Source organism: Sinocyclocheilus anshuiensis, unplaced genomic scaffold (assembly GCF_001515605.1).
Source record: "Sinocyclocheilus anshuiensis isolate Anshui unplaced genomic scaffold, SAMN03320099.WGS_v1.1 scaffold79, whole genome shotgun sequence".
NCBI lineage: Eukaryota > Metazoa > Chordata > Actinopteri > Cypriniformes > Cyprinidae > Sinocyclocheilus > Sinocyclocheilus anshuiensis.
The window spans coordinates 1,408,419-1,433,930 of record NW_015548213.1 but is presented as its reverse complement, the minus strand read 5'-3'; the positions used below and the strand labels follow the sequence as shown (position 1 = coordinate 1,433,930).

At 34.6% G+C, this 25,512-nt stretch overlaps 1 protein-coding gene across 1 annotated transcript in view; it reads left to right on the top strand.

Annotated features, from left to right (window-relative positions):
• Positions 1-25,512, top strand: part of piezo2a (piezo-type mechanosensitive ion channel component 2a) — a 131,977-nt gene that overhangs the window by 23,506 nt on the left and 82,959 nt on the right. Inside the window, exons 3-4 of the mRNA XM_016440611.1 lie at positions 1,612-1,737; positions 16,148-16,190. Of these exons, the coding sequence (XP_016296097.1) occupies positions 1,612-1,737; positions 16,148-16,190 (169 nt within the window). The remainder of the gene's footprint in view (positions 1-1,611; positions 1,738-16,147; positions 16,191-25,512) is intronic.

Here is a 25,512-nt window from a genome sequence, read left to right as displayed (position 1 = left end):
TTTTCCATAAAAGAGCAATTTCGGGTGCGTCTTTTTAAAGAGGACGTTGCGTGGCAAACTTGACGTTTCATCTTTGTAAAGACGATGTGGGTCTTGCTATAGACAACGTATCACCTGGGCGTTTCTGGATGCGGTCGTTACCTGGCGCTGGGTGATGGTCACGATCGCTGCCTCACATGCCTGGGCATCTAGCACGCTGAGGTGGCGTTTGTGGATGAGTCATGTTATCATTGCGGGAAGATGTTAATCTCGGAGTCGCGGGCCAAGCTCCGTTTCCTCAAAGGGGTGGAGTTTCGTTGACTTCCACCGTGTCCCGAGCCCTCAAGGTTGCACGATTGGTTCTCGGGGTGGTCCGCGCTGGTTCTCAGCGCCCCGTCTCGGTGCCTTTCTTCCCGGAGGTGCATGAGGAGCTCACCAGGTCGTGGACGGCACCTTTTACTGCCGGAGACCGATCTGCTGGTTCCTCCTCCCTCACCATCCTCGATGGTGGTGCAGCTAGAGGGTTACAAGGGTCCCCCCGGTGGAGCGGTCGGTTGCAATGCTCTTCCATATGCACCTAAGGAATGTTCATATGTGTATTTGCTTCTGAACCTCCTTCGGGAAGGTTGAAGCTTCCGTAGCGTCCCGGTTCCAAGTAGAATGGGTACGTTTTCCCAGTGTTATCCAGTCTTACTCATTGGGTAGTGCCATAGCAGCAGTAGCTGGTCCTCTTGTGCAAGCCCTGGCCTACGCCAAAAAGTAGGGGCGCAGGTGGCTTCCACAGGACACTGGAAGGGGCAGTACCCGTGGCCCTTTGTGAGGATCCAAAGCAAGATCCCAATTCGTCGGTCATCCGACGTGACGTCTCCGTTCCCTCCTTCAGGGAACGAGGGTTACCATACGTAACCGAGACGTTCTTCTTCCTCTGTAACAGTCAACAGGATTTGATGTTATGACTTAAAGGAATAGTTCACCTGAAAATGAAAGTTTGTGATCATCCTCAGGTCATCCAAGAGAAATGTGTCATTGCATCACTTGCTCAGCAGGGGATCCTCTGCAGTGAATGGGTGCCGTCGGATGTGAGAGACAACTGGAGATGGACTTTTTCACTGGAGGAAGCATTATTATGGATTATTGACTCGAAAGCAATGGCTTAAAGTTAAAAATGTCTTAATAATGGATGTTTTTGTCAGCTGTATGGACTCTCATTCTGACGGCACCCATTCACTGCAGAGCATCCATAGCTGAGACACTGATGCAATGACACATTTCTATAAATTGTCTGCAGTGTTTCTCTCCAGAAGTTATGACCAATAAAAAAATGTCTTTGTATATGTTTAAACCAGATTTACTGCATTTATCTAATCCTCTTTCACAAGCTATCATCAACAAGCGTCTATTCTTGTTGTCATCTCCAGTAGGTTTGTTGTTGTTCTGTTTTTTACGTTTCTTTTTAAACTGTGAAACAACAAGACAGGCCAGTGTTGCCTGTGGACCAACTAATTAGTTTCAGACACATACAGTACAATATTCTATGCTGATCAAGTATTGTATACTTCAAACTTTATTTTAGGCATGGATATGTTACAGATTGTATGCACAATGTTTGTATTAATTATTTTCTTTCAACAGGTCACACGGGGTGCTTGCTGAAATCCCTGTGCTTCACCAGTATGACGTTCCTGCTGCTGCACATCATCTACCAAATCACAATCAACAGTCTGTTAGCAGGAGACAACATCGAGCCCAACTTCAACTGTGAGTACTAACTAGATCTAGATCACCGCTGCAGATTCTTAAACCAGACTAATGCATTAGATGGAGCTGAGATCAGGTGGTAGAGAAAACCGGTTAGATTTGGTTAATTGATTTAACCAGTTAAACATAATGAACCAATCAAACACTTTGTAGTGTACAAAATATTGGTTGGCTTATGGGAGAGAAGGAAGTTTCCAAAATACTTTCCAGATCTACAGGAAGCTACACGAATCAACACAAATTTTTGGCATGAAAATTTGGTCAGATTTTCATGTATGATTTCTCTGTTCAGAGCAATGCATAAAAATGGCAGATGGACTGAATGAAAATGCAGATTCACTCTTTGATAGTAGGTGGCGCTATTGGAAAAGCAGAAATTTTTGGCTGTTGACGCTAATAATGTGTTTTAATGTCGGTAATAATTTAACCACCAACAACGCATCTAATATTCTCTCTGACTTTCCATGTTCCCTTACGAAAATTAGCCATGGTTTTACTACGAATAAAACCAAAAATCGTGGTCCTTGTAGCCATGGTAACCACAAATTAACCATGGTTTTGTTACTTCAAATAACAGTTTACAAAGAAGTATTAAGTTAATATTTTTTGTGGTTATAAAAACAGACCTAAGCCAACAACAGCCTTTAAAATGACTTAAAAGGCAGTATATAAAAACAATATATAAACATTCTTGAAACGTTTATATAACGTTTATAATTAAAATATTCCACAATCTTCAATTTTTGACCACCGTTTTGCATAGAAATGCTAAGCTTGCGATTTGATTCGATTACCAATTCGATCATATTCGATTCAATATCGATTATTTTGGATATATATCAGGTACAGTACAAGTCAAATTTTCTCAAGGAAAGAAAATCTCTCAACTAATGCTGAAAAATATACATGAGAGTCAGTTGGTACTACATTACTATAATACTGAATTTACTTGTGTTATCTTTGACTAATATTTAAATTTGTTTGATGATCTGAAACATTAAAGTGTGACAAACATGCAAAAAAATAAGAAATCAGTAAGGGGGCCAACACTTTTTCACACCATTGTATATGGTGCATATATTTAGCAAAATGCCCCTCTCTACAATTTATTTTTCTATCTGACTAATGAATTTATGGTCACTGAATATGTTTTTCTGCGGTAAATGTGACGTTACGTGACATTGTTTACAAGCCGTTATATTGGCGTATTTGCGCGGCTGAAACACTGATTGAGAGATTACATGAGACAGGATACGGATTGTAAAGTTGTACTCTTTCTTTTAACTTACCTTCGGATGTTTAGTCATGTTTATTTTGTGCTATAACTAGTAATAAAGTGGAGGAGATGATCAGTTCATGTGCACCTCGCGCTGCCGCTTTTATTGAACTGAGGCGCTACAGCGATCTGTCACTCCACATTAAACAGCGCCAAAACTGCATTTATTGTTTGAATACTGCAATACAATGGATAGAATTTGAAATCTGAGACTTTGTTTCATATTAAAAGTATCAAAGCACAATGCTTATTGCGATTTATTGGATGGGAAGTACTCTTCAATGTTCCGTCCATTAACTGAAAACAGGCTAGACTAATCGATTCTTGAGATTTAAGAATCGATATCGTTCTGTAAAAATGAGAATCGATTAATATCAAGATATCGATATTTTTTAACCAGCCCTAATGTTTTATTGTAGTAAAACTGCTCAATTTTCTTTTGTGTGATTTCTGAATGCTTGAGACTATAAAATCAATCTGACAACTGTATTAATAAAATAATAGCCATAAATAAATGTCTAGAGCTACAATTGTAATTTCTAAATAATACAGTTTAATTACAATTTATTTATTTATTTACTTTTATATTTTATTAAAGTTCTATTTTGACCCCTATAGTGGGTGTTTTTATTTTTGTCATTTTTTTTTACAGTTTAATACATTTTTATTTCAGTTTTAGTTTTAGTCATTTTAGTGTACCATTTTGGTATCAAGTTAAACTAAATGAAAATGAAAAATGTTGCCTTGGCAGTTAGCTAAAATAATGTTTTAATGTTTTTTTTTTCTTTTTTTTTTCCTTTTTCCAGTTTAAGTTTTTCATGGTTTTAGTTTAGTCAACTATTGTAACCTTTTTCTCACAATTCTGTGTTTATGTCTCACAATTCTTTGTGCTTTTTCCCCCTCAGAATTAAGAGATATAAACACAGAATTGCAAGGAAAAAAGTAAATTACCTTTTTATTTGTATTTATTTTTATCCCATGGAAAATAGACATTTCAAAAGAACAGCATTTATTTGAAAAATAAATCTTTTGTAAAAAAAAAAAAAAGAATTAGATGCTAGCTAAAATAAAAGTTCACTATTTTATTTCAGTTTAAGTTTATTTAAAATCTTTCTTTTTTTATTAACTCTTTCCCCGCCAAACACAGAATTTTCTGTGTTTCCGTGTTTTCACTGTTATATGCTAGGGGGCGCTATTACGCATCTCCCGAATGAGTCTAGAAAGCGCCGATCAAAAACACAGACCAGGAAGACGCAGAAACAAGCGATCTCATATGTAAGCATATGCATATGAAAAAATAATGCGATCATCAACTCTTAACAGCATATAAATGAAAACTGCCTAATGTTAGCGAATGAAATGTGGATCCAGGAAGAGGTAAAGGCCTGTGCAAGCTTTGGGAGCGCTGATGGAAGCCATCTACTGCATCTTTGCTTTGATAATAGTACTGAATATGATCCAGATGTAGTATTTGATAAAAATTCGATTTTCTCAGCTTTTTGCTCAAAATGTTGCTTTTTTTATGAAACCTACCTACATTCATGTGTTCATAAAAACAATGCTTGAAGCTAGAATTTTTTTTTTTTTTTTAAGTAGAGGGTATGATACTTATTTTGATGTATTGCATGTTTAGATATTAATACAACAAAATATTCTGGGGGCCATGAAATTTTAGTGAAAATCAGCAAAAACGCTGGCGGTGGCTGGCAACTTTTTTTGTCAAAAACGCTGGCGGGGAAAGAGTTAATGGTTTAGTTTCAGTTAACTATAATAACTCTAGTTACAACTAGAGTTGTCAGTGTCATTAACACATCATCATTAGTTTCGGATCGAGGACTAAAATGTTCTTTGCTCACAAAATCCATGAGCCACTTAAGCCACTAAAATGTGAAACCAGTAAAAGTGTATGTATGGTTGAACGTTTGTGTGAGGATAGGCTAGTTTGAGTTGTATAAGTCAAGTTACGTGCGATTGCTTAAGCTGCTGAGCTGGATGCCTGGATCACGTTACCCCAACACTAACACTAACACTGAACCCCAGAGCCACTTTCTCCAAGCGTAAAAGCCACAACATCTGCCTTCAAGATGGAGATAAACTTATTATGAAGAGTGAAGGAGCCAGACATGACAGAAGAGCTCTCAAACAGGACGGGCGCTGCTCTTTCTTGTGTCTTTGCCGGCATCAAATCACGATACTGTAGAAGGGGCTCTTGATTTGCTAGCGTTTCTTTAAATACTCTGACAAATGCTTGAGCTTATGCTGTCCAAACAATTACATTTGGTGACAAACTACACCCTCCACTTTTAAATAAAGAGAATCTGTAAGTTAAATATATTTGGGTTTTTTTCATGCATTGGTAGTTTTAAGGTTTGTGTTCACTCTACATTTCTGTATTCACTAATACGTTTTATATGTTCAGAGGTTTGGGGTTTGTAAAGGTTTTTAGCCTCGTCTGCTCACCGAGGCTGCATTTATTTGATCAAAAATACAGTAATATTTTGAAATCTTATTACGATTAAACGTGTTTTTTTATTTTTATGGAAGCTTGTTTCTGACACAGAATTAAAAAAATAAAATAAATGAATGAATAAAACCGTTAATTGTAACTTTTTATCTCACAATTCTGAGGAAAATGTTAGAACTATGATATAGAAATTCAGAATTCTGACTTTCTTTTGGTAGTTCTCACAGTTCTGCCTTTTTCTGGCAATTGCGAGTTTATATCTCAAGAATTCTTTGTTTATATCTCACAATTCTTTGTTTATATGTCACAGTTCATTGTTTATATCACACAGTTGTCTATCTCTCAATTCTGCATTTATTTGTTGCAATTCTTTGTTTATATTTCACAATTCAGCTTTTATATCTTACAATTCTGCGTTTATCTTCCAATTCTTTATTTATATCCCACAATTCTGCATTTATTTATTTTTGCAATTCTTTGTTTATATCTCGCAATTCTTCATTTGTATTTCGCAATTCAGTGTTTATATCTTGCAATTGTTTATATCCTGAAATGTAGTGTTTATATCTCGCTATTGTTTATAACTCGCAATTGTGCATATGAATAATTCTGCTTTTACTTCTGGCAATTCAATTATATCTTATAATTTCAGCATTTATTTCCTGCAACTATTTGTTTATGTCTTACGATCTCAATTCTTTTTTCTCACGGTTGAGAGTGATAAAGTCAGGATTGACAGGAAAATTCTGAATTGTGAAATAAAAAGTTAATTTTTTGATTTTTTAGTAAGTTCAAAAGAAAAACATTTGTTTGAAATAAAAATATTTTGTAACATTATAAATGTCTTACTGACACTTTTAAACAGTTTAATGCATCCTTGATAAATACATAAAAAGTACTCTTTTTTTATGATTTAGGGTCAGATGAATGCAATGGCTTTTCTTATGGGTGCGCACACATCTTAACAGAAGCTAATAGGAGCCAAAAACAACAGCAGGCACATGAAGGAGATCTGAGCCAGAGCCTCTGAGATCTGCACTGACTGCATTAGTGTTTGACTGAACACCAGCACACACTTATGCCATGCATTACGCAAACCCTGCATACGCTCTCATAGGCTCATGAAAACATATCCTTACCTAACCGTTTGATATAAAAACTTTTATCAGACATGGAGAGCAATGACTAAGCATTCAAAAAATGAAAAAGTGATCTTGAGTTTTGTAAGAGAAGGACGGTGCATGCTTAAAACTAGCATACGTGTCTTTAGACGTTTGTAAGTGCTCTAAATGTGTTTCTTTGGCCGGGTCATGAGTGCTGCGCCTCTGTGAACAAACCTGATTCATACACTCACTTTTCATTGTCTCTTTAGCTTCCTTTCATTTATTTCAGTGTTTGTAAGGCAGCAGTACATTTGTAATATGAGACCCTGGAGCACAAAACCAGTCATAAGGGTCAATTTTTCAAAATTGAGATTTATGCATCATCTGAAAGCTGAATAAATAAGCTTTTCATTGTTATGATAAGACAATATTTGGCTGAGATACAACTATTTGAAAATCTGGAATCTGAGGGTGCAAAAAAATCTAAATATTGAGAAAATCATCTTTAAAGTTGTCCAAATGAAGTTCTTAGCAATGCATATTACTAATCAAAAATTAAGTTTTGATATATTTACGGTAGGAAATTTCCAAAATATCTTCATGGAACATGATCTTTACTTAATATCCTAATGATTTTGGCATAAAAGAAACATTGATAATTTTGACCCATACAATGTATTATTAAAACAATTATCTTACTGTAGGTATAATATCTACATTTTTTAATTATGTCTGAGAATTTCCCATCAGCTTGCAATAATTTTATTTCAGTCACATATGCAAACTAAAGAATGCATATTTTCTCTCAGTATTATTCTCTATACATTTCTGATATGAACATTGTATTTTATGTAATTTGGCAATGTAAATGTAGTTTAATTTGTAATTAAGCAATGCAATTTGGTGGTTTATAGCATTATATTGGCAACAGGGTTATTGTAAATACAAATCATAAAAAAAGTTACATGAAATTAACATTAACAGGCATAAAGTTAAATATTTAAAAAATAAATCTGCAACATTTCTTTTTTTTTTTTATTTAGATTAACTAAAACTGAAATAACAACTATACAGAAATACACATAAAAAAAAACCTAAAAATGATAAAAGCATACAACAAAATTTCTTAAACTTTAACAAGAATTGAAATAAAACAGAAAATGTATAAATAAAAACCGGTTCAAAATATTAATAAAAACTACTATCCCAATGATACTAAAATATCATTGATTGGCAACAGTCCAGGATTGTAAAACCTCATTTATATTTAATGTTTTATTTGCATTACCTTAAACTGTTATTTTAAGCAGCATGTGGCAAACTCTACTCGCATTAAAAATCATTACATCTGAAACTAATCACACAGATATTTATTTAACAGATGCTTCCAAAGCCATATTCATAGTTTTAGATCGAGCCACAGAATTTGATTGTTTCATCTGTTTATAAATATGGCCACAAAACGGTTTCATATCAAGCAGATATTAAGTCAGACTTCGACTTGTGGCAAGAGTTATAACTAAATGCACATGAGAAGAGCATTACAGTAATATTTCATAACAGCCCTGTAATGAGAACCAGCTACTAGTTAAACTTTCATTCAATCGTTTCTTGTGAATCTTTGCATGATGGCTTCTAACGTCATGCATTGGCATTATCATAAACAAACCTAACCCTATTTGCTGTATTTCAGAGAACCATTTTGGCTCTTGCAGGCGAATTATTTGATTCTTCTCTCTGTGTTTCTTACATGCTCTTCATGATTTAAAGTTCAGTATTCTTTCCACATGTCCTTATGATGCCTGTTTGTTTGATTCTCTCTTTTGGCAAAGTAACCGGAGACAAAAAATACCATAAAAGTACTTTTTATGACTTTAATTTTCTTATAGTCTTGCATTCCAAGGAGCTGTTAACTTGAGAACCAGATCTCTGAGTCAGATCAAGTTGATTTGTGGATCATATAAAAGAATCTACAGTTATGTCCATATTTATTTTTGGACACTGACACAAATCTTGCAATTTTGAATTTTTTCCTCAGAATTCTGAGTTTACATCAATTATTTTGCTCGTTTTGTTTCGTATTGTTTCTGCCACAAAATTTAAAAAGTAATACAAAAAATTAATTATGACTTTTTATTTCACAATTAGCACTTTTTTCTTGCAATTGTGAAACTATATTTTCCATTTACAAGTTTATCTTGCAATTCAGTTTATTTTCTACCATGAAAAAAAAATAATAATAATAACATTTGTAATAAAAATAAATCTCACAATTCAGACTTTTTTCTTGCAATTCTTAAGCCAGAATTGTGAAACATAAACTCGTAATTACAAGAAAAATGTCAGCGTTGTGAGATAAAAAAGTTACAATTTTATTCAACAAAAATCTAAATAGAGTTTCTTCAAAAATGCTTCTTTTGTGTTCGACAGAAAAATAACATTTAGCATGACCTCTTTCTTCTACAGTGTAATAGTGAATGAAAAACACTTTTATGTGCTCTGTTACTGATTATAATTCAGACGTGAAATATTGGCTGTGATTGTGCCGAGACGTGGACGCATGACATCTATACTTCAGGAAGCTGGCAGGCGAACAAGAAGCACTCATATGTTTATCTGATCAGTCAGCATTCATCCCCTTTCCTTTGTTTGTATATATGGGTCGTGCGTATGCAGTCAGGATGAACATGCATTGTTTAGTAATGCCTGACCTGAGATCAGCTCTTCCTCCACTAGCCCTCATCACCGGTGCTGTGTAATGTGTAAGAACTGACTGTGAAACAGCAGCAGCTGGCTGAGACCGAATGTGTTCCTGTCAGAACGGAAACAGCACATCTGGAAACACCTGGCGTTCATATCGTGTGCATTAGATGCATCTGCAAAACACAAACAATTCCTAAGATTCAACTGCAATCCGTATGCAGCTTTCAAAATGCTGGAAAACAGCTGAGCATTTATACAATTCTGCAAGAAGTGGCCAAAAAGTATACTTGGGGTCTTTTTAAATCTCACAAAATATTTACATTTAATTGCATTGATAACGAAATATACACAAAGTGTCATTAGCAAAGCATTTTTGCAATTATGTTTAATCAAATGTTCCTAAAAGTGATTTTAGTGGCTGGATGTTTTGGTTTATAAAATAAATGCATTCCGCTAATGTTTTGCAACCAGAAAGTGCTAAATACTTTCTTTTATTCATTTCTAACAATAAATTAATGTGCGTAATCAATCATTTGAAACTTGCTTTAAAAGTGTTGTGTTTGTGCAATATTTCTTATTTATAATATAATATTATATAAATATTTTTTATTGAATTATTGAAATATGCAGTCAATGTAAATTACTGTTGCATTTTTGAGTCAAATAATTTTAGATGCATTCTTGGCTCTACTTCAGTCTTCAGAGTATACCATTGACATTGGCTGGCTTCAGCTTGAAAGAATATTGTTATAGACAATATAAATTTAACTGTAGTTTAAATAATATAATATAATATAATATAATATAATATATAATTATATTATATACATATATAATTGTTATTTAATGATAAACAAATTGCAATCAGTATAAATTACTGTTGTGGTTTATGGTAATGTACTCCTTCATATGAAAGATTGTTTCAGCATTAAGAAATAAAAAAGGCAATTACGGGTTTATATCTTGTGATGGCGACTGTATTATTCATAATTGCATATCTATTTCTCATTATTCTGACTGTGAATTAATGTCACCATTATCTCTCACAAAGTGAATTATTTCACTCAAATTGTGATGATGTTTTTATTTAAAGCATTATCGCACAATTACTTATTTTTACTCGGTTTTGGAAATAGAATAGAATATTGTAGAAATTAAAAATTCTTATATATATATATATATAATAGTTTTTACATAATGCATATATTCATATGGCTATTGAAAAACAATAATATTAAGAGACCACTTTGAAAATTCTCAGTTTCTCTGGATTTATGATTTATAGTTATGTGTTTGAGTAAAACATAATTTTTGTTTAATTCTGTAAACTACTGATGACCTTTCTTCCCAATTTTAAATAAAAATGTTGTCATTTAGAGCATGAAATGACAATTGGTCAAAATAAAATGCTTATATTCATTTTTAAACAACACAATACCAATCTTTTATCCTCAGAAGAGTTAAGAAATCAATATTTGAAGAGCTCCGTTTTTAACAATTTTCAAAAATCATGTTTTTTTTCATTGTGCATGCCAATAATCTCAATAAAACTGCAGTTGGGATATTCTGATTAAGTAAAAATAACTAAAAAAAAAATACAGCTGACTAACACAATAAAGCACAATGAAAACATAATAAAAACATGATTTTTGAGTTATCTGTTTTTGCAAATAAACTTTTCATTTGGTGCAATAACCCTGGTTTTCAAACACAACAAATAAAAACATTTGCTATTTTGACAAAATGCCATTTTCTGCAAAAAAAAAAAAAAAAAAAAGCACTTTTGAAGTGTGGCTTAAGATTAATTGCCAAAATGCTGTTTTGTGCCACTGAGTGTGTTTCACAGACACAAACAAACTCGACAGAACGCAGCAGCAGAACGAGCATTCCTCTGTTCATCAGCCGCTCTAGCGTCTCAGTACGTGTTTACACTGCATTTCTGTGCGATCTGTAAACCCGGCCTGTGCCAGAAATGACTTCTGTGTCCAAATCAATCTGAGCAGTAAACAAGCGCTCGTTCTGTGGAGGTGAAGGCGAGACGAAAGCTCTTGATCTGCTCTCTGCTTCATAGAGTCAAACGGCTGCTGTAGTGTGAGAGATGATAATGTGTTAAATGTTTCAGGTTCACACACACAATAGTTTGTCTTCATATGTTTGTGGCTTCCTCAGGATGCGGATCTCCCTGCTCTCTAAAAACACAACACTCGGTCCTACATGTTTTTAAGCGTAACTTCTAACAAAAGCTCGATGTGACGACACTGGGTTTCCTCAAGGTCACTGACACTGACAGCGACTTCAGTGTGTGCACTCACCTCAAAAAAACAAACAACAACAACAATTTCTTAAATAAATGGATACTTTTATTCAGCAAGGATGCATTGGATTGATCGAAAATTACATTAAAGACTGATAATGTTACAAAAGATTATATTTCAAGTAAATGCTGTTCTTTTGAACTTTCTATTCATCTGTGAATCCTGAAAAATAAAATGTATCACGGTTTCCGCAAAAATATTGTGCAGCACGACTGTTTTCAACATTGATAATAATCAGAAATGTTTCTAATAAATCAGCATATTAGAATGATTTCTGAAGATCATGTGACACTGAAGACTGGAGTAATGATGCTGAAAATACAGCTGCGCATCACAGAAATACATTACAGTTTAACACATATTCACATGGAAAACAATAATTGTAATAATATTTCACAATATTTACTATATTTTGAATCAAATAAATGCAGCCTTGGTGAGCAGAAGAGATTATTTTCAGAAACATTAAAAATCTTAACTTGAAAATTTTTGCACAGTATATATATATATATATATATATATATATTCAGGATTTTAAAAATTATTAGTAATGATAAAATATGCAATAAATACACATTAAAATGGTGTGGGAGTTACATTGAAATAATTCTTTAGTCAGAAATTGCTAGTGAATTTCACAAATAATTACAAAGAATTGGCAGGTAACACGTTGAATTTAACATGAACTTTTGAATTAGAAAAAAATGAAATAGTAATTTCTTGTAAAACCTAATCCAATAATCTTTGCTTTAACTTTGAAAGATCTTTTTTTTTTTTACAGTGTATAAATTACTGTTGTGTTTTTTGAGAGTTAGTGTTGTACTCCTTCATATGAAAGCTTGTTTCTGCCTTATTTAATAATAAATGATTTTATTTCTTTTGATGGCAGCTTTTCATTATTGCTTAGATGTTTCTCATAATTGTTACTTTGTAATATGTCAACAAGATGACTTTATATCTCAGAGTGTGAGATAATGTTTCACACAAGTGTTCTTATTTTAAGCTTTATCGCACAATTGCTTGTTTTATTTTGTATTCTGTGGTGGAAATAGGTTTTTCACCAAAATAAAATAATAAAATAAAATAAAATAATAATAAAAATAATAATAATAATAAAATGTAAAAAATAATAAAAATAATAAAAATAATGTCCAGTCAGCCAAAACCAAACTAGAAAAAAAATAAAAATAAAATAAAATAAAATAATAAAAATAAATGGTTTCCAAACTGTTTTGTGAACAACCACATGGATGGCTGAGTTTCAACAATAAGAAAACACTGGATTTCTGTGAAGGCTTGTTTTGAGTTGGACTTCTCCTCGGGTGACATTGTGAAAACAAATGAGAATGAAAATGACAACCACATCTGAAAACATCTAAACCGAATCTCTCCAAATCCATGTAAGCAGGGAAGCTCCACACCTTCATGTGGACTCCAGACAGAAGACAAGCCGCTTTATTTCCCCGCTGGCTTGATAACTTTCACAGACGGTCTGAAACGAGCACGAGGAGTTCAGCGTGATCTCCGTGTGTTTTCAGTCTTCCCACAGAGAAATATTATGAAATCATCAGACTTTCAATCGAGCAGTCTTTAGCAGACCTCATCCTGAACGGTTTCCTGAGCGTCATCACGAAGGCCTTGAGATCCGCCTGAGACAGCAGGAGAAACAGAACTACCGCTAGACTGGAGATGTGAAATGTTTGAATGTTTTATGAGCTGTGATGATTCGGCATTCTCGGATCACTCTCGATATCACAACTCAGGCTGACTTCATAGATCTTTTCCAAATACAGCATTATATGTCAACAAAGAAACTTTCTGAGCTTTGATCTTAAACTCTAGACATATTTGTGAACGTCTCTATAAGAAAAAAAACCCCAAACATCTGGTGTCTGTTAGTAATTGGGCTTAACAAAAGTATTTGGATACTCACCAGATAAAAGAAAGCGATGGCCTGCTTAAATACAGTTATTATCTATCTATGCTTTCTTATACGGTTGATTTAGATTCAGGTATTCACTGATTTAAGGGTGTATGTCATATAAACGCCAAGTGTAAACCTCTAAGCTCTCTCGTTCATAGTTTTTTTTCTTCCTTTTTGTCAGCATTGTGAATTTAATATTTATGCATATGGTTTATCATTTTGGAAACAACATTTTTAGTGTTTTTTTACATGCTTAATATGCATTTCATTATAAAATCTGACATTTATTTTTCATATCTATTTTTTTTTTCTTTTAAGTAAATGCATGTCCTTATGCATGATTTTTTTTTTAAAGCTTTATCTAAGTAAAACTTTGCACTTGGATATTATTTTTGAAGAATAGAAAGAACATAAGGACAGCATTTAATACATTTTTTTTTTTTTTTTACTTGAAATGTGTCGGTTTTAATCAGTATAATGCATCCTTGTAGAATAAAGTCTTAAGAACAATTCTAACATTTCTTGGATGCTCTGCAGTGAATGGGTGCCGTCAGAATGAGAGTCCAAACAGCTGATAAAAACATCACAATAATCCACAAGTAATCCACAGCACTCCAGTCCATTAGTTCACATCTGGAGAAGACAAAAGCTGCACACGTGTAAGAAAAAAAAAGTGGTGAAAAAGCACAGATCAAGCAGCGTTTAAACAGCTCTAAACAAATATGTGGCTGGATTTTGATGTGAGAGACAACAGCAGATGCACTTTTTCACTGGAGGAATCGTTATTATGGATTTATTGATGGATGTGTTTCATCTTTTGTCTTCTCCAGATGTGAACTAATGGACTGGAGTGCTGTGGATTACTTGTGGATTATTGTGATGTTTTTATCAGCTGTTTGGACTCTCATTCTGACGGCACCCATTCACTGCAGAGCATCCATTGCTGAGACACTGATGCAATGCTACATTTCTACAAATCTGATGAAGAAACAAACTCATCTACATCTCGGATAGCATGAGGGTGAGCACATTTCCAGCACATTTTTGTATTTGGTTGAACTATTCCTTTAATATGAAATTGAACATATTTTGAATGATGTCACGTGATGTCGTAGCCTAACAGAGATATATGAGTGGTTTGAATCATTTTTTTGTTCTTATAGTGTTTCTGGTTTGCTCATCTTCCAGTTTGCCAATGTGATTCAGCTGCTAAGCAGTCCGCAGCCTAATTCCATCAGTCATAATTTGTCAAATCTTGGACAGTTGCTTCAGTCTTGCAGATGAACTGGAAGGCGTGTATTTCTCTTGGCAGAGACTCTGAATACCTGGAAGTGTCCCTGTAAACAGACCCAGATTCAGTATACTATCAATCACATGGTGTTTTGTTTGAGTTTTCTGCCCGACAAAAACCTTGAACACAATAAATGTTGCCAAATGTTTTTTGGTAAGTGTGTAACGCGCAGGATCTGGTGATATCTGTACAACATGTAATGACATTTAATGACTGAATAATATCAAAACAATGCCGTTTCACATGTGTTTTGTTAATAAGAAGTCATTTAGAAGTCATTTGCTTTTATCTGAAGTGACTTACGGTGTATTACAGTACACTACACTTGAAGCATGGTTTAATGAAATACATTTTTTAGCACATACATACTTGTTACATCTTGTATCTACAACTCTATTAGTGTTCAGAAGTTTGGAGTTGTGAGATTTATTCATGTTTTTGAAAGAAGTCTCTTCTGCTCACCAAAGCTGCATTTATTTGATCAAATATACAGTAAGAACCATTAATTTTTTTTTTTCAATTTAAAATAGGTATTTCTATGTGAATATGTGTTAAGCTGTAATGTATTTCTGTGATGCGCAGCTGTATTTTCAGCATCATTACTCCAGTCTTCAGTGTCACATGATCTTCAGAAATCATTCTAATATGCTGCTTTGCTGCTCAACAAACATTTCTGATTATTATCAATGTTGAAAACAGTCGTGCTGCACAATATTTCTATGGAATCTGATTCATTTTATTTTACAGGATTCACAGATGAATAGAAAGTTCAAAAGAACAGCATTTATTGGAAAATCTTTTGTAACATTATAAATCTTTACTGTCACTTTTAATCAATTTAATGCATCCTTGATGAATAAAAGTGATAGTTTCATTTTTTTTTTTATTTAGTAAAAAGTAAATATAATATATTTTTTTTACATTTCTAAAGTTGTGCATACATAAATAGTTTAACATTTTAGTTTTTGCAGATGTTCATATTGTTTGTTTTAGCAAATACCCAGACAGTTTGAATTCCTAAGAAAAATAATGAGATAGGGCTGAATAATTTATTAGTGCATGCTAATCTAATGAGAAAAAAAAGTCTTCATAGTGTTTCAAAATCAACATATAAGATAAAATATAAATGATTCTGAAATGACGTCAGTCTTCCATCAACCTGCTATTCCAAAGCTTTTCCCAGTCCAATCAACAGCCAATGTTCTTAGTTCACTACATTCATGGTTCAAAGCAGCAGACTTTTGATTCGCAGCCTTGAGCTTTAGCCTCTACATCAGATTATAGACTGGATCATCTCTGTGCTGTTTTGAACACCTTCTTGTGTTGTTTTTCAGGTTCATCATGGGAGAGATCAATACGGCAGCTGGGCTTTGAAAGGTAAGAGATTGTCTTCTTCAGCTGAGAGAGCTGGACTCCTCCGTGTGAATGTTGGCAACACAAAACACATCTCTGGCTTTGCAGAGGCTTTGAGCGGCCTAGACGAGGGTCAGATCCATCAGAATGCAGCAAGAAACTGAATACTGAATCTGAAAATAATATAAACGATAAAACATGATCAGGGCAGGTCCATCTGTTCCCCCTCACATATTATATGACAGAACAATGAAAGATATTGGGTAGTATTTTTCATAAAAAGAGAAAAACGGTATCTTGGTATTGTCTTCCAACCACAGTATTTGTTGAAATATGTACTGCAATGATGCAGTTTATCAACTAAAATGACCAAATGCAGTATCTCTTCAAAGGTTTGGAGCTCTGAAATGACAGATTTCCGTTCTCTTTTTATTATATGAAGGTCACATTAAACTCGGAAAACTGTTCTGTTGACATTTGTTTGTGCTACTTTTTAAAAGCCTTATTTATAGATTTGATTGTTTTACTTATGACTCAAACATTCTGTCTTAAGCAATGGATATTAGTAAAGTAAAATTTCAATAATTGCTTTTTTTAAATGATGATAATTAAATTATATATATATAAATTTTTGTTTAGGAGACAACAATGTTGGCTAAGATCATGCTTGAGACAAATCAAGAAAAAAAACATGTAAACAGAATATTTTTTATTGTGCGTTAATCTATTTTTTTTTTTAATAATATGAAATTGTGTATTTAGGGTACATAAAATGCAAGATAGGCCGGTCCAACTAGCATATGTACTTAATAAAATGCCAAAATAACTCTTTGAGGGTTTAAAGACAGAAATGGCAATGACAGAAATACTTGAACAAAATATTTGTATTGTGTATCTGTCTGTAATTTTGTCAAATAATGCAAAAAGTGATAAAATATTATTTAATTGTGCATATTTGGGGTAAATAAAATGCTAGCTATAAAATACAAAAATAACAAACAAACAAATAAATCAATCAATATTTTTTTTCCAGTTCTTTTTTTCCAGAAATATTTGAAATTGTACTTTTATCAGTTACTTCTATAACATAACAGTATCAAACACAATACAAAACTGTAAAAATAAATAAATAAAAAATGCATGAAAAGTTCATGAAAAAATGAATTCTCCTGTGATGATGTACAGTACAATATATAAACTGTTCAGCATTGTTTTCATTTCATTTCATTTCAATGGTAATGCGTTTTAATGTATTTTGGAATATTAAGCGATTGCATAGCTGATGGCTGAAGAAACACTCATAAATTCATGTGCACACGCTAATGTGTGGTAACCTGGCAGACTGTTGAATATTTGGCTAGATTTACAAACAGCAGGTCTCACAATTACTGCATTAGTGATTTAGAGTTTAAGGCCAGCATTTGCGTTTCATTGGTCCAGTTGGCAGAAACGCTTTGGAGTAGAGCATCTGAACACTGAGTCTGCTCACAGCAGCTGGAAGTGGTTAAAACAGGCATGTTAGTCGTGATCTGTGTGATGTTAGTGACAGACAGCTGTAATTTACCTGACTGTAGAGGAAAAGCAGTGTCTGGAAGTCTAGCACAAACCATATGTGCTGCGAGCCAGATTACACAATAATGCCGTATGCAGCTGCTGTGACTACATGAATGTGTGTACGGCATTACCACAACAATGCAAATGTAACAGGAACATGCTAAAATCACTCAGAACACCTTAGCAACTGCGTAGCAACACCCTGGTAACCATCTACGACAACTTGGCAAATACATAGCAACACCCTATCAGCCTTCTACAACACCTTAGAAATTCAGTTCAGTTCAATTCAAGTTTATTTGTACAGTATAGCGCTTTTCACGATGCAAATCGTTGCAAAGCAGCTTTACAGAAAATTAAAGTTTCTACATTATATTTAGTAATATCTTATCGGTGGTGACTATCTCAAGTTGATGTCCATATAAAGAAACTGTATAGCAACACAATAAAACAATTAAAACACCTTAGCAACTGCATAGCAACACCATGGTAACCATCTACAGCACCCTAGCGTCTGTATGGCAACATACTAAAACACTCCGAAAACTTTAGCAGCTGTATAGCTACACCTTGGTAACCATCTACAACACCCTAGCAACTGCATAGCAACTCCTTAGCAACCATCTACAACACCCTAACAACTGCATAGCAACACACTAAAACGCTCAGCACTTTAGAACACTTTAACAACTGTATAGCAGCTCCTTAGCAACTATCTACAACACCCTAACAACTGCTTAGCAACACACTAAAATGCTTAACAATTTAGAACACTTTAGAACCTGCATAACAACACCTTGGCAACCATCCACAACAGCCTAGCAACTGCATAGTAACACACTAAAGCACTCAACACTTTAGAACACTTTAACAACTGCATAGCAACTCCTTAGCAACCATCCACAACATCCTAACAACTGCTTAGCAACACACTAAAATGCTTAACACTTTAGAACACTTTAGAAGCTGCATAGCAACACCTTGGCAACCATCCACAACAGCCTAGCAACTGCATAGTAACACACTAAAGCACTCAACACTTTAACAACTGCCTAGCAACTCCTTAGCAACCATCCACAACATCCTAACAACTGCTTAGCAACACACTAAAATGCTTAACACTTTAGAACACTTTAGAAGCTGCATAGCAACACCTTGGCAACCATCCACAACACCCTAGCAACTGCATAGTAACACACTAAAGCACTCAACACTTTAGAACAGTTTAACAACTCCTTAGCAACCATCCTCAACATCCTAACAGATGCATTGCAACACACTAAAATGCTTAACACTTTAGAATACTTTATAAACTGCACGGCAACACCTTGGCAACCATCCACAACACCCTAGCAACTGCATAGTAACACACTAAAACACTCAACACTTTAGAACACTTTAACAACTGCATAGCAACTCCTTAGCAACCATCCACAACATCCTAACAAATGCATAGCAACACACTAAAATGCTTAACACTTTAGAATACTTTATAAACTGCACGGCAACACCTTGGCAACCATCCACAACACCCTAGCAACTGCATAGCAACACACCAAACACTCACAAACCCATCTGCATGGCAACACCTTGGTAACCATCCAGAAGACCCTAGCAACTGCATTTGTTTGCTTTATCATATCAACATTTAATTTCTTCTACTAAACTGTGTGGAATATTGTCCAAACAAACTATCAGTTTCCTTCAATTCTAAATTCAGTTTACAAGAATCTTTTCCAACCCAGACAAGGCTTTGTTTAGTCTACTGTATGTGAAGAAACACTCACAAATTATGCTTGCAACAACCATATGTCTGATCTACTCCATCATTTACCAATATAGATTATTGTTCGCGTGACGTTCTCTGATATACCATATCTGACCACACTTCCCACACAACTTCCTCTGGCAGTTTGTCACTAATGGGGCCAACGAGCCGTGAAATGTCAAAATAATCCTTTGTGTGTTTGCTATTTAAATTGGACTCGCACAGCATAAATCAGACGTGTTTTTCTTGAATCTCCCTTTAAAACACAAGGGAGATCGAAACAGGCGCTTCATTATGAGCGTCGCCACACGAAGCCTGAATCACGCCACTGTGCCGCGTGTTGCTCTTGGACAGAAGAAACCCAACACGTCTTTGGATGCGACCCTCCCAGCATGCACTGGGCTCACTGTTATTTTCTGTACAAATAATTAGGGTGTGATTGTGAGGTTTGTGAGGAAGACGAGCGAGTTGGAAGCAGGTTATCAGAGGAGGAGGCCGGTTTATTGGTCATGTTGACTGACCTCGCTCCACTTTATAGGCCAACAACAAGGCATTCATAGGAACAAACTCGCATGACTCAGTGGAGAATGAAGTGTACTTATGATTCATGGCTTCCACTGCACTTCGGCCCTTTGCAAGCCGTTCTGTCCACAGTGGATTTGGCTTCTCTTTGACTCGCTCAGCAAACAGAAAGCTTCAGTGATTTGGCCTCAGTGCCTCCATTGTGTTTGAAATGGGACAAAACAGTCATCTCCAACCGAACTGATCTACTCTTCTAAACTACATCTTTTACAGGCCTGTATGTTTGCGGTGTCCTGCTGTAGGTTATTGTCTTGATTCAGACAGACACTAGGAGATCTAATCATGTAAGCAAGTTATGCGCTTTCAGAAATATCTTCTGATTTATGAGATCTGTCGATCAGAAATAATTCACACCAGTTAGCTGCAACCTGACACATAAAAGTCTAAAGTTAAAGTAGTTTTTTAATGTTTCTGAAAGAAGTCTCTTCTGTTCACCAAGGCTGCATTTATTTGATCAGAAATACAGTAAAAACAGTAAAATTGTGGAATATTTTTATAATTTGAAACAGCTGTTTTCTATGTGAATATCTGTTAAACTGTAATGTATTTCTGTGATGCGCAGCTGTATTTTCAGCATCATTACTCCAGTCTTCAGTGTCACATGATCTTCAGAAATCAGTATAATATGCTGATTTGCTGCTCAAGAAACATTTCTGATTATCATCAATGTTGAAAACAGTTGTGCTGCACAATATTTTGGTGAAAACTGTGATTTGATTTTTCAGGATTCACAGATGAATAGAAAGTTCAAAAGAACTGCATTTATTAGAAATAGAAATATTTTATAACATTATAAATTGCTTTACTGTCACTTTTGATCAGTTTACTGCATCAAGACTGAATAAAGTATTAATTTTGTTTTTAAATGGTCCTTACCCTAAACTTTTGCACAGTAATGTATATTTAAATTAAACTAATTATGAACATTAGTATATGTTCTGTGATTTGCTTAGAGAAATAGACAAATCAGTGTCTGCAGGCTTTTACCATTACATTGCTTCTTTCTGAATGCAAAAACATGAATCTCATTTAATTTGCAGCTAGGAAATGCTCTAGCTGAGGTCTAGATCTGGAGAAATTAAGAAGATAAATCACAGCCTTTGAAATTCAAGTGCAGAGACGAGACAAAAACTCAAACAAATGACAAATTACAAATGAAATTTTTATGAGTAATTTCTTTTTGGTTTCCTAAGTATATAAAATATCCAGTGTTAATGGAGCACATCTGATAGAAAATTCTGTTTAATTTCTCACTCACTTTCTAAATTCTCTCTCTCTCTCTGTTTAATACGAAGAATCAATAAGAAGGACCTACTGTATCTCAGCCTGACATCTACATCTGTGTGTGTGCGTGTGTGTGTGTGTGTGTGTGTGTGTGCGTGTGTGTGTGTGCGTGTGTGTGTGTGTTTTCCTTTTTTCTGCTGGAAAGCTTTTGTATGTCTGCTGACAGACGTTTCTCGTTATGGATCTTACTGAGAGATGAGATTGGATTACTCAACAAGCAGATGGCCTGCTGGACCTTTGAAATGTGTTTAGTTTAGTTTAGATAATTCAGCACAATGCTGAAGATCCCTTGATTTGAAGATCTGTCATGACGCTCCTGATCCCTGTCTTTTATAGTTTTTTTCAGTTTCTGCAAAACAGATTATGAAGCTTAAAATGCAGACATATATAAGGATGTTTCTACGTGGGTCAGTCTATGTTTTAGGGTACATTTCATGTCCATTGTTGATCATTATATTTGTTTCTAACAAATTTCTTAAGAAATGCCTTATTTTACACATTAACCCTTTTTTATCATTTTGCCTGTGTTAATGCCAACTGCATACATTTTGGCACAGGTGTGTATTTTTATTGGAATTTTTATATTTCACCCTCATTTCCTTTAACAAATCTGTTTTACACTATTGGTACAAAAAAATAGTTCCTCTCAGGACCTTAAGGACAAAAATGTCCTCATTGAAACCCATTAAAATGGCAATTTTTAATCCCAGGGCCATTTAACTATAAAATGATGCAGTCTTTGTTAATAGGCTTTCATTCTGTTGTCAAGGCTTCAAAATTATTATTTTTTTTACTTTTACTAGATGAACATAAATGCTTAGTATGATGCTTAATTCATTGTTTTCAATAATAAGAACAGAAACAGTTTATATAGTCATTTATTGGGCTGTTCAGATAGAGAGCGCGCTATGAGAAGAAGTGAACTACTGAGTATGTGTGTGCGCTGCTAAAGTGAATTCAACCCTGTAAAAAACCTAAACTCCAGTAAATCAGTTCTTTTGTTTAAATTCAAGTCGTCACGAGTCATTATTGCTTGTTAAGCGAAGAAGACACGACATACAGCAAATACTCACATTTTTCCTGTTTTCTGCTTTTGCTGTATTATAGAGCCAGTTGGATAAATTATGCAGCTATAATTGTGTGGGTGTGTTGGTATGGATGTCAGGATGTGGTTTGTAGGTGTGTCCTAAAAACAAAATGTGTGTGTTTACCTGTAATGTTTGAGAGAGAGAAATGATACTGTACTGCGAATCACAAATCCCACTGCTGTGTTTGCCAGCGGAGCTTTGCTGGAATCCAATGGGAAAAGTTTGGTGTACTGCACCTAAACAAAATCTTACTAAAAGCTCATTTTTTGATATATGAACCTCAAATTTGGAACACAGCTTGTTTATATTTATGGCTTTGATTTTCTAGCAACTTTTGTTTTCAACATGTTTTATAAAATATATATTTTATATAAAAAATTGCTCATTTTCATAAACTTTTTTGGTCATTTTAACTTCAACAATAATCTGCTAAGGGTCTTCTTTAAAATAAGACCAGACTTAAGTCTGTACTCCCAAGCTTCAATTTTTTATGACCGTTTTTGGACATTTTTGTCCTCTATGAACCTATGTGTAACTTTTTTCATTGACGCACAAGGGTTAAGAGAATGCATGCTATAATCACACACATATATTTTGTGCACCCTGTTTTTCAGTATGCTTGAAATTGCCTTCCCTTAAATGCCCCATAAATTACAGTTTTGCAATGTGCACTTTGAGCAAATCCTGAGCTCAAAATGAGTTTAAATACGATTTCCTTGTAAATAAGAAAATATTTCATTGTACTTATGTCCACAAAAATTGTGTCATGTTGATCTCCAATGACCTATCGTCAAGAAGCATATTAATTATGCATCAGCTGTTGGGTACATGGTTGTAGTTTTCAACAAATATTATGATTTAAATTCAAATAAATATGAAAACTTAAGGGTTAACCTAATCAAGAAAATAACATTTGGCCTTCCATTAAAATAATGTCAAAAAGGTGAAATTGTCAACTGAACCTATTCATTTGGTGTTTAATGATTAATCTTGGCAACTAGCAGAAAAGCTGAACACTGCATAACATATATAAACTAAAACCAATAGTTATTCTTTTTACACTTCATTTGTGAACTGTACCCTAAATTATGACTATACTAACTATATATACACTCTAAAAAATGCTGGGTTAAATATAACCCAGTGCTGGGTAAAATAGGGACAAAACCAGCTATTGGGATGTTTTGACCCAGCGGTTGGGTTACTACCCAGAAGGTTGAGTTAAACATTTAACCCAACTGCTGGGTCAAAACAACCCAATTGCTGGGTTTGTCCCTATTTTACCCAGCACTAGGTTATATTTAACCCAGCATTTTTCAGAGTGTAGAGAGTTTGAATTATGCCTTATAGGATTAGTTCACCTCCAGAATGAAAATTTCCTGATAATGTACTCACCCGCATGTCATCCAAGATGTTCGTGTCTTTCTTTCTTCAAAAGAAAAAATAAATTAATGTTTTTGAGGAAAACATTCCAGGATTTTTCTCCATATAGTGGATAGTGGACTTCAGTGGTGCTCAATGGATTGAAGGTTAAAAATGCAGTTTCAATGCAGCGTCAAAGGGCTCTACACGATCCCAGCTGAGGAATAACGGTCTTATCTAACGAAACGATCTGTAATTTTCTTAAAAGAAAAAACATTTATATACTTTTTAACCACAAATGCTCATTTTGCACTAGCTCGACCTCATGTATTATGTAATCACGCACGTCTGACATATAGGCGGAAGCACCGACCCAGTGTTTACAAAGCCAACGTGCAAAGAAAGTCAAACGCCCTTTACAGAAAAAGGTAAAACAACGATGTCGGATGATTTTGAACTTGGAGGAGAAAACGAGATGGAGTTTTTCACCCTACACTACTTTTAGAAGTGGAGTACACATACAGACGAAGAGCTAACAGCACGCAACATTTCCAACGCGATTATGTAATGTGTGAAGATGAGCATTTGTGGTTAAAAAATATGTACATTTTGATTTTTTTTTTTAGAAAATGACAGATCGTTTGGCAAGATAAGCCCCTTATTCCTCGGCTGGGATCGTGTAGAGCCCTTTAAAGCTGCATTGAAACTGCAATTTGGACCTTCAACCCGTTGGTCCCCATTGAAGTCCACTATATGGAGAGAAATCCTGAAATGTTTTCCTCAAAAACCTTTGCGACTGAAGAAAGAAAGACATGCACATCTTGGATGACATGGGGGTGAGTAAATTATTAGGAAATTTTAATTCAGGAAGTGAACTAATACTTAAAAAAAAATACAAATAATAAATATATTCAAGGATAAATTCAAGATATTTAATAGTCATAAAAAAGTTTTTGTTTGATATTTTACACAGTTTTGCTTCTTAAATATGTTGTAATTTGTTTAAATTTACATTAGATGAGTAAAGTGTTCCAGTTCACCCCGCACTCTAAAAAATGCTGGGTTGTTTTGACCCAGCTATTGGGTTGTTTTGACCCAGCGGTTGGGTTGTTTTGACCTGACCCAGCGGTTGGGCTGTTTTGACCCAGCTATTGGGTTGTTTTGACCCAGCGGTTGGGTTGTTTTGACCTAGCTATTGGGTTGTTTTGACTCAGCGGTTGGGCTGTTTTGACCCAGCGGTTGGGTTGTTTTGACCCAGCTATTTGGTTGTTTTGAAACAACCGCTGGGTCAAAACAACCCAATAGCTGGGTTTGTCCCTTTTTAACCCAGCGCTGGGTTATACTATTTAACCCAGCATTTTTTAGAGTGCAGTTCTTTCACACCAGACTCAGTTAGACATTTATGGACTTTGCTTTGTTTAAAGAGTCACTGTCATGCTGAAACACAAAAACTCCTGCAGCACTGTTAAAATGCACAGAATTCTCTAGAATGCAGTTGAATGGCGTTGCATTAACTTTTGCCTCTGAAAATGCTTATGCATTGATTATGTTCACAAACAAAGGCATTTTATCTTGTTGGTCTTGTCTTTTTTTTCCATAATTTCTTGGCTAAGCACCGTTGAAGCTTACAGAAAATGCTCTGAATAATGACACAGTTTATTTTTTGTATAATCCAGTGAACAAAAGAGTTTTGTTTCTAAAGTTTGCA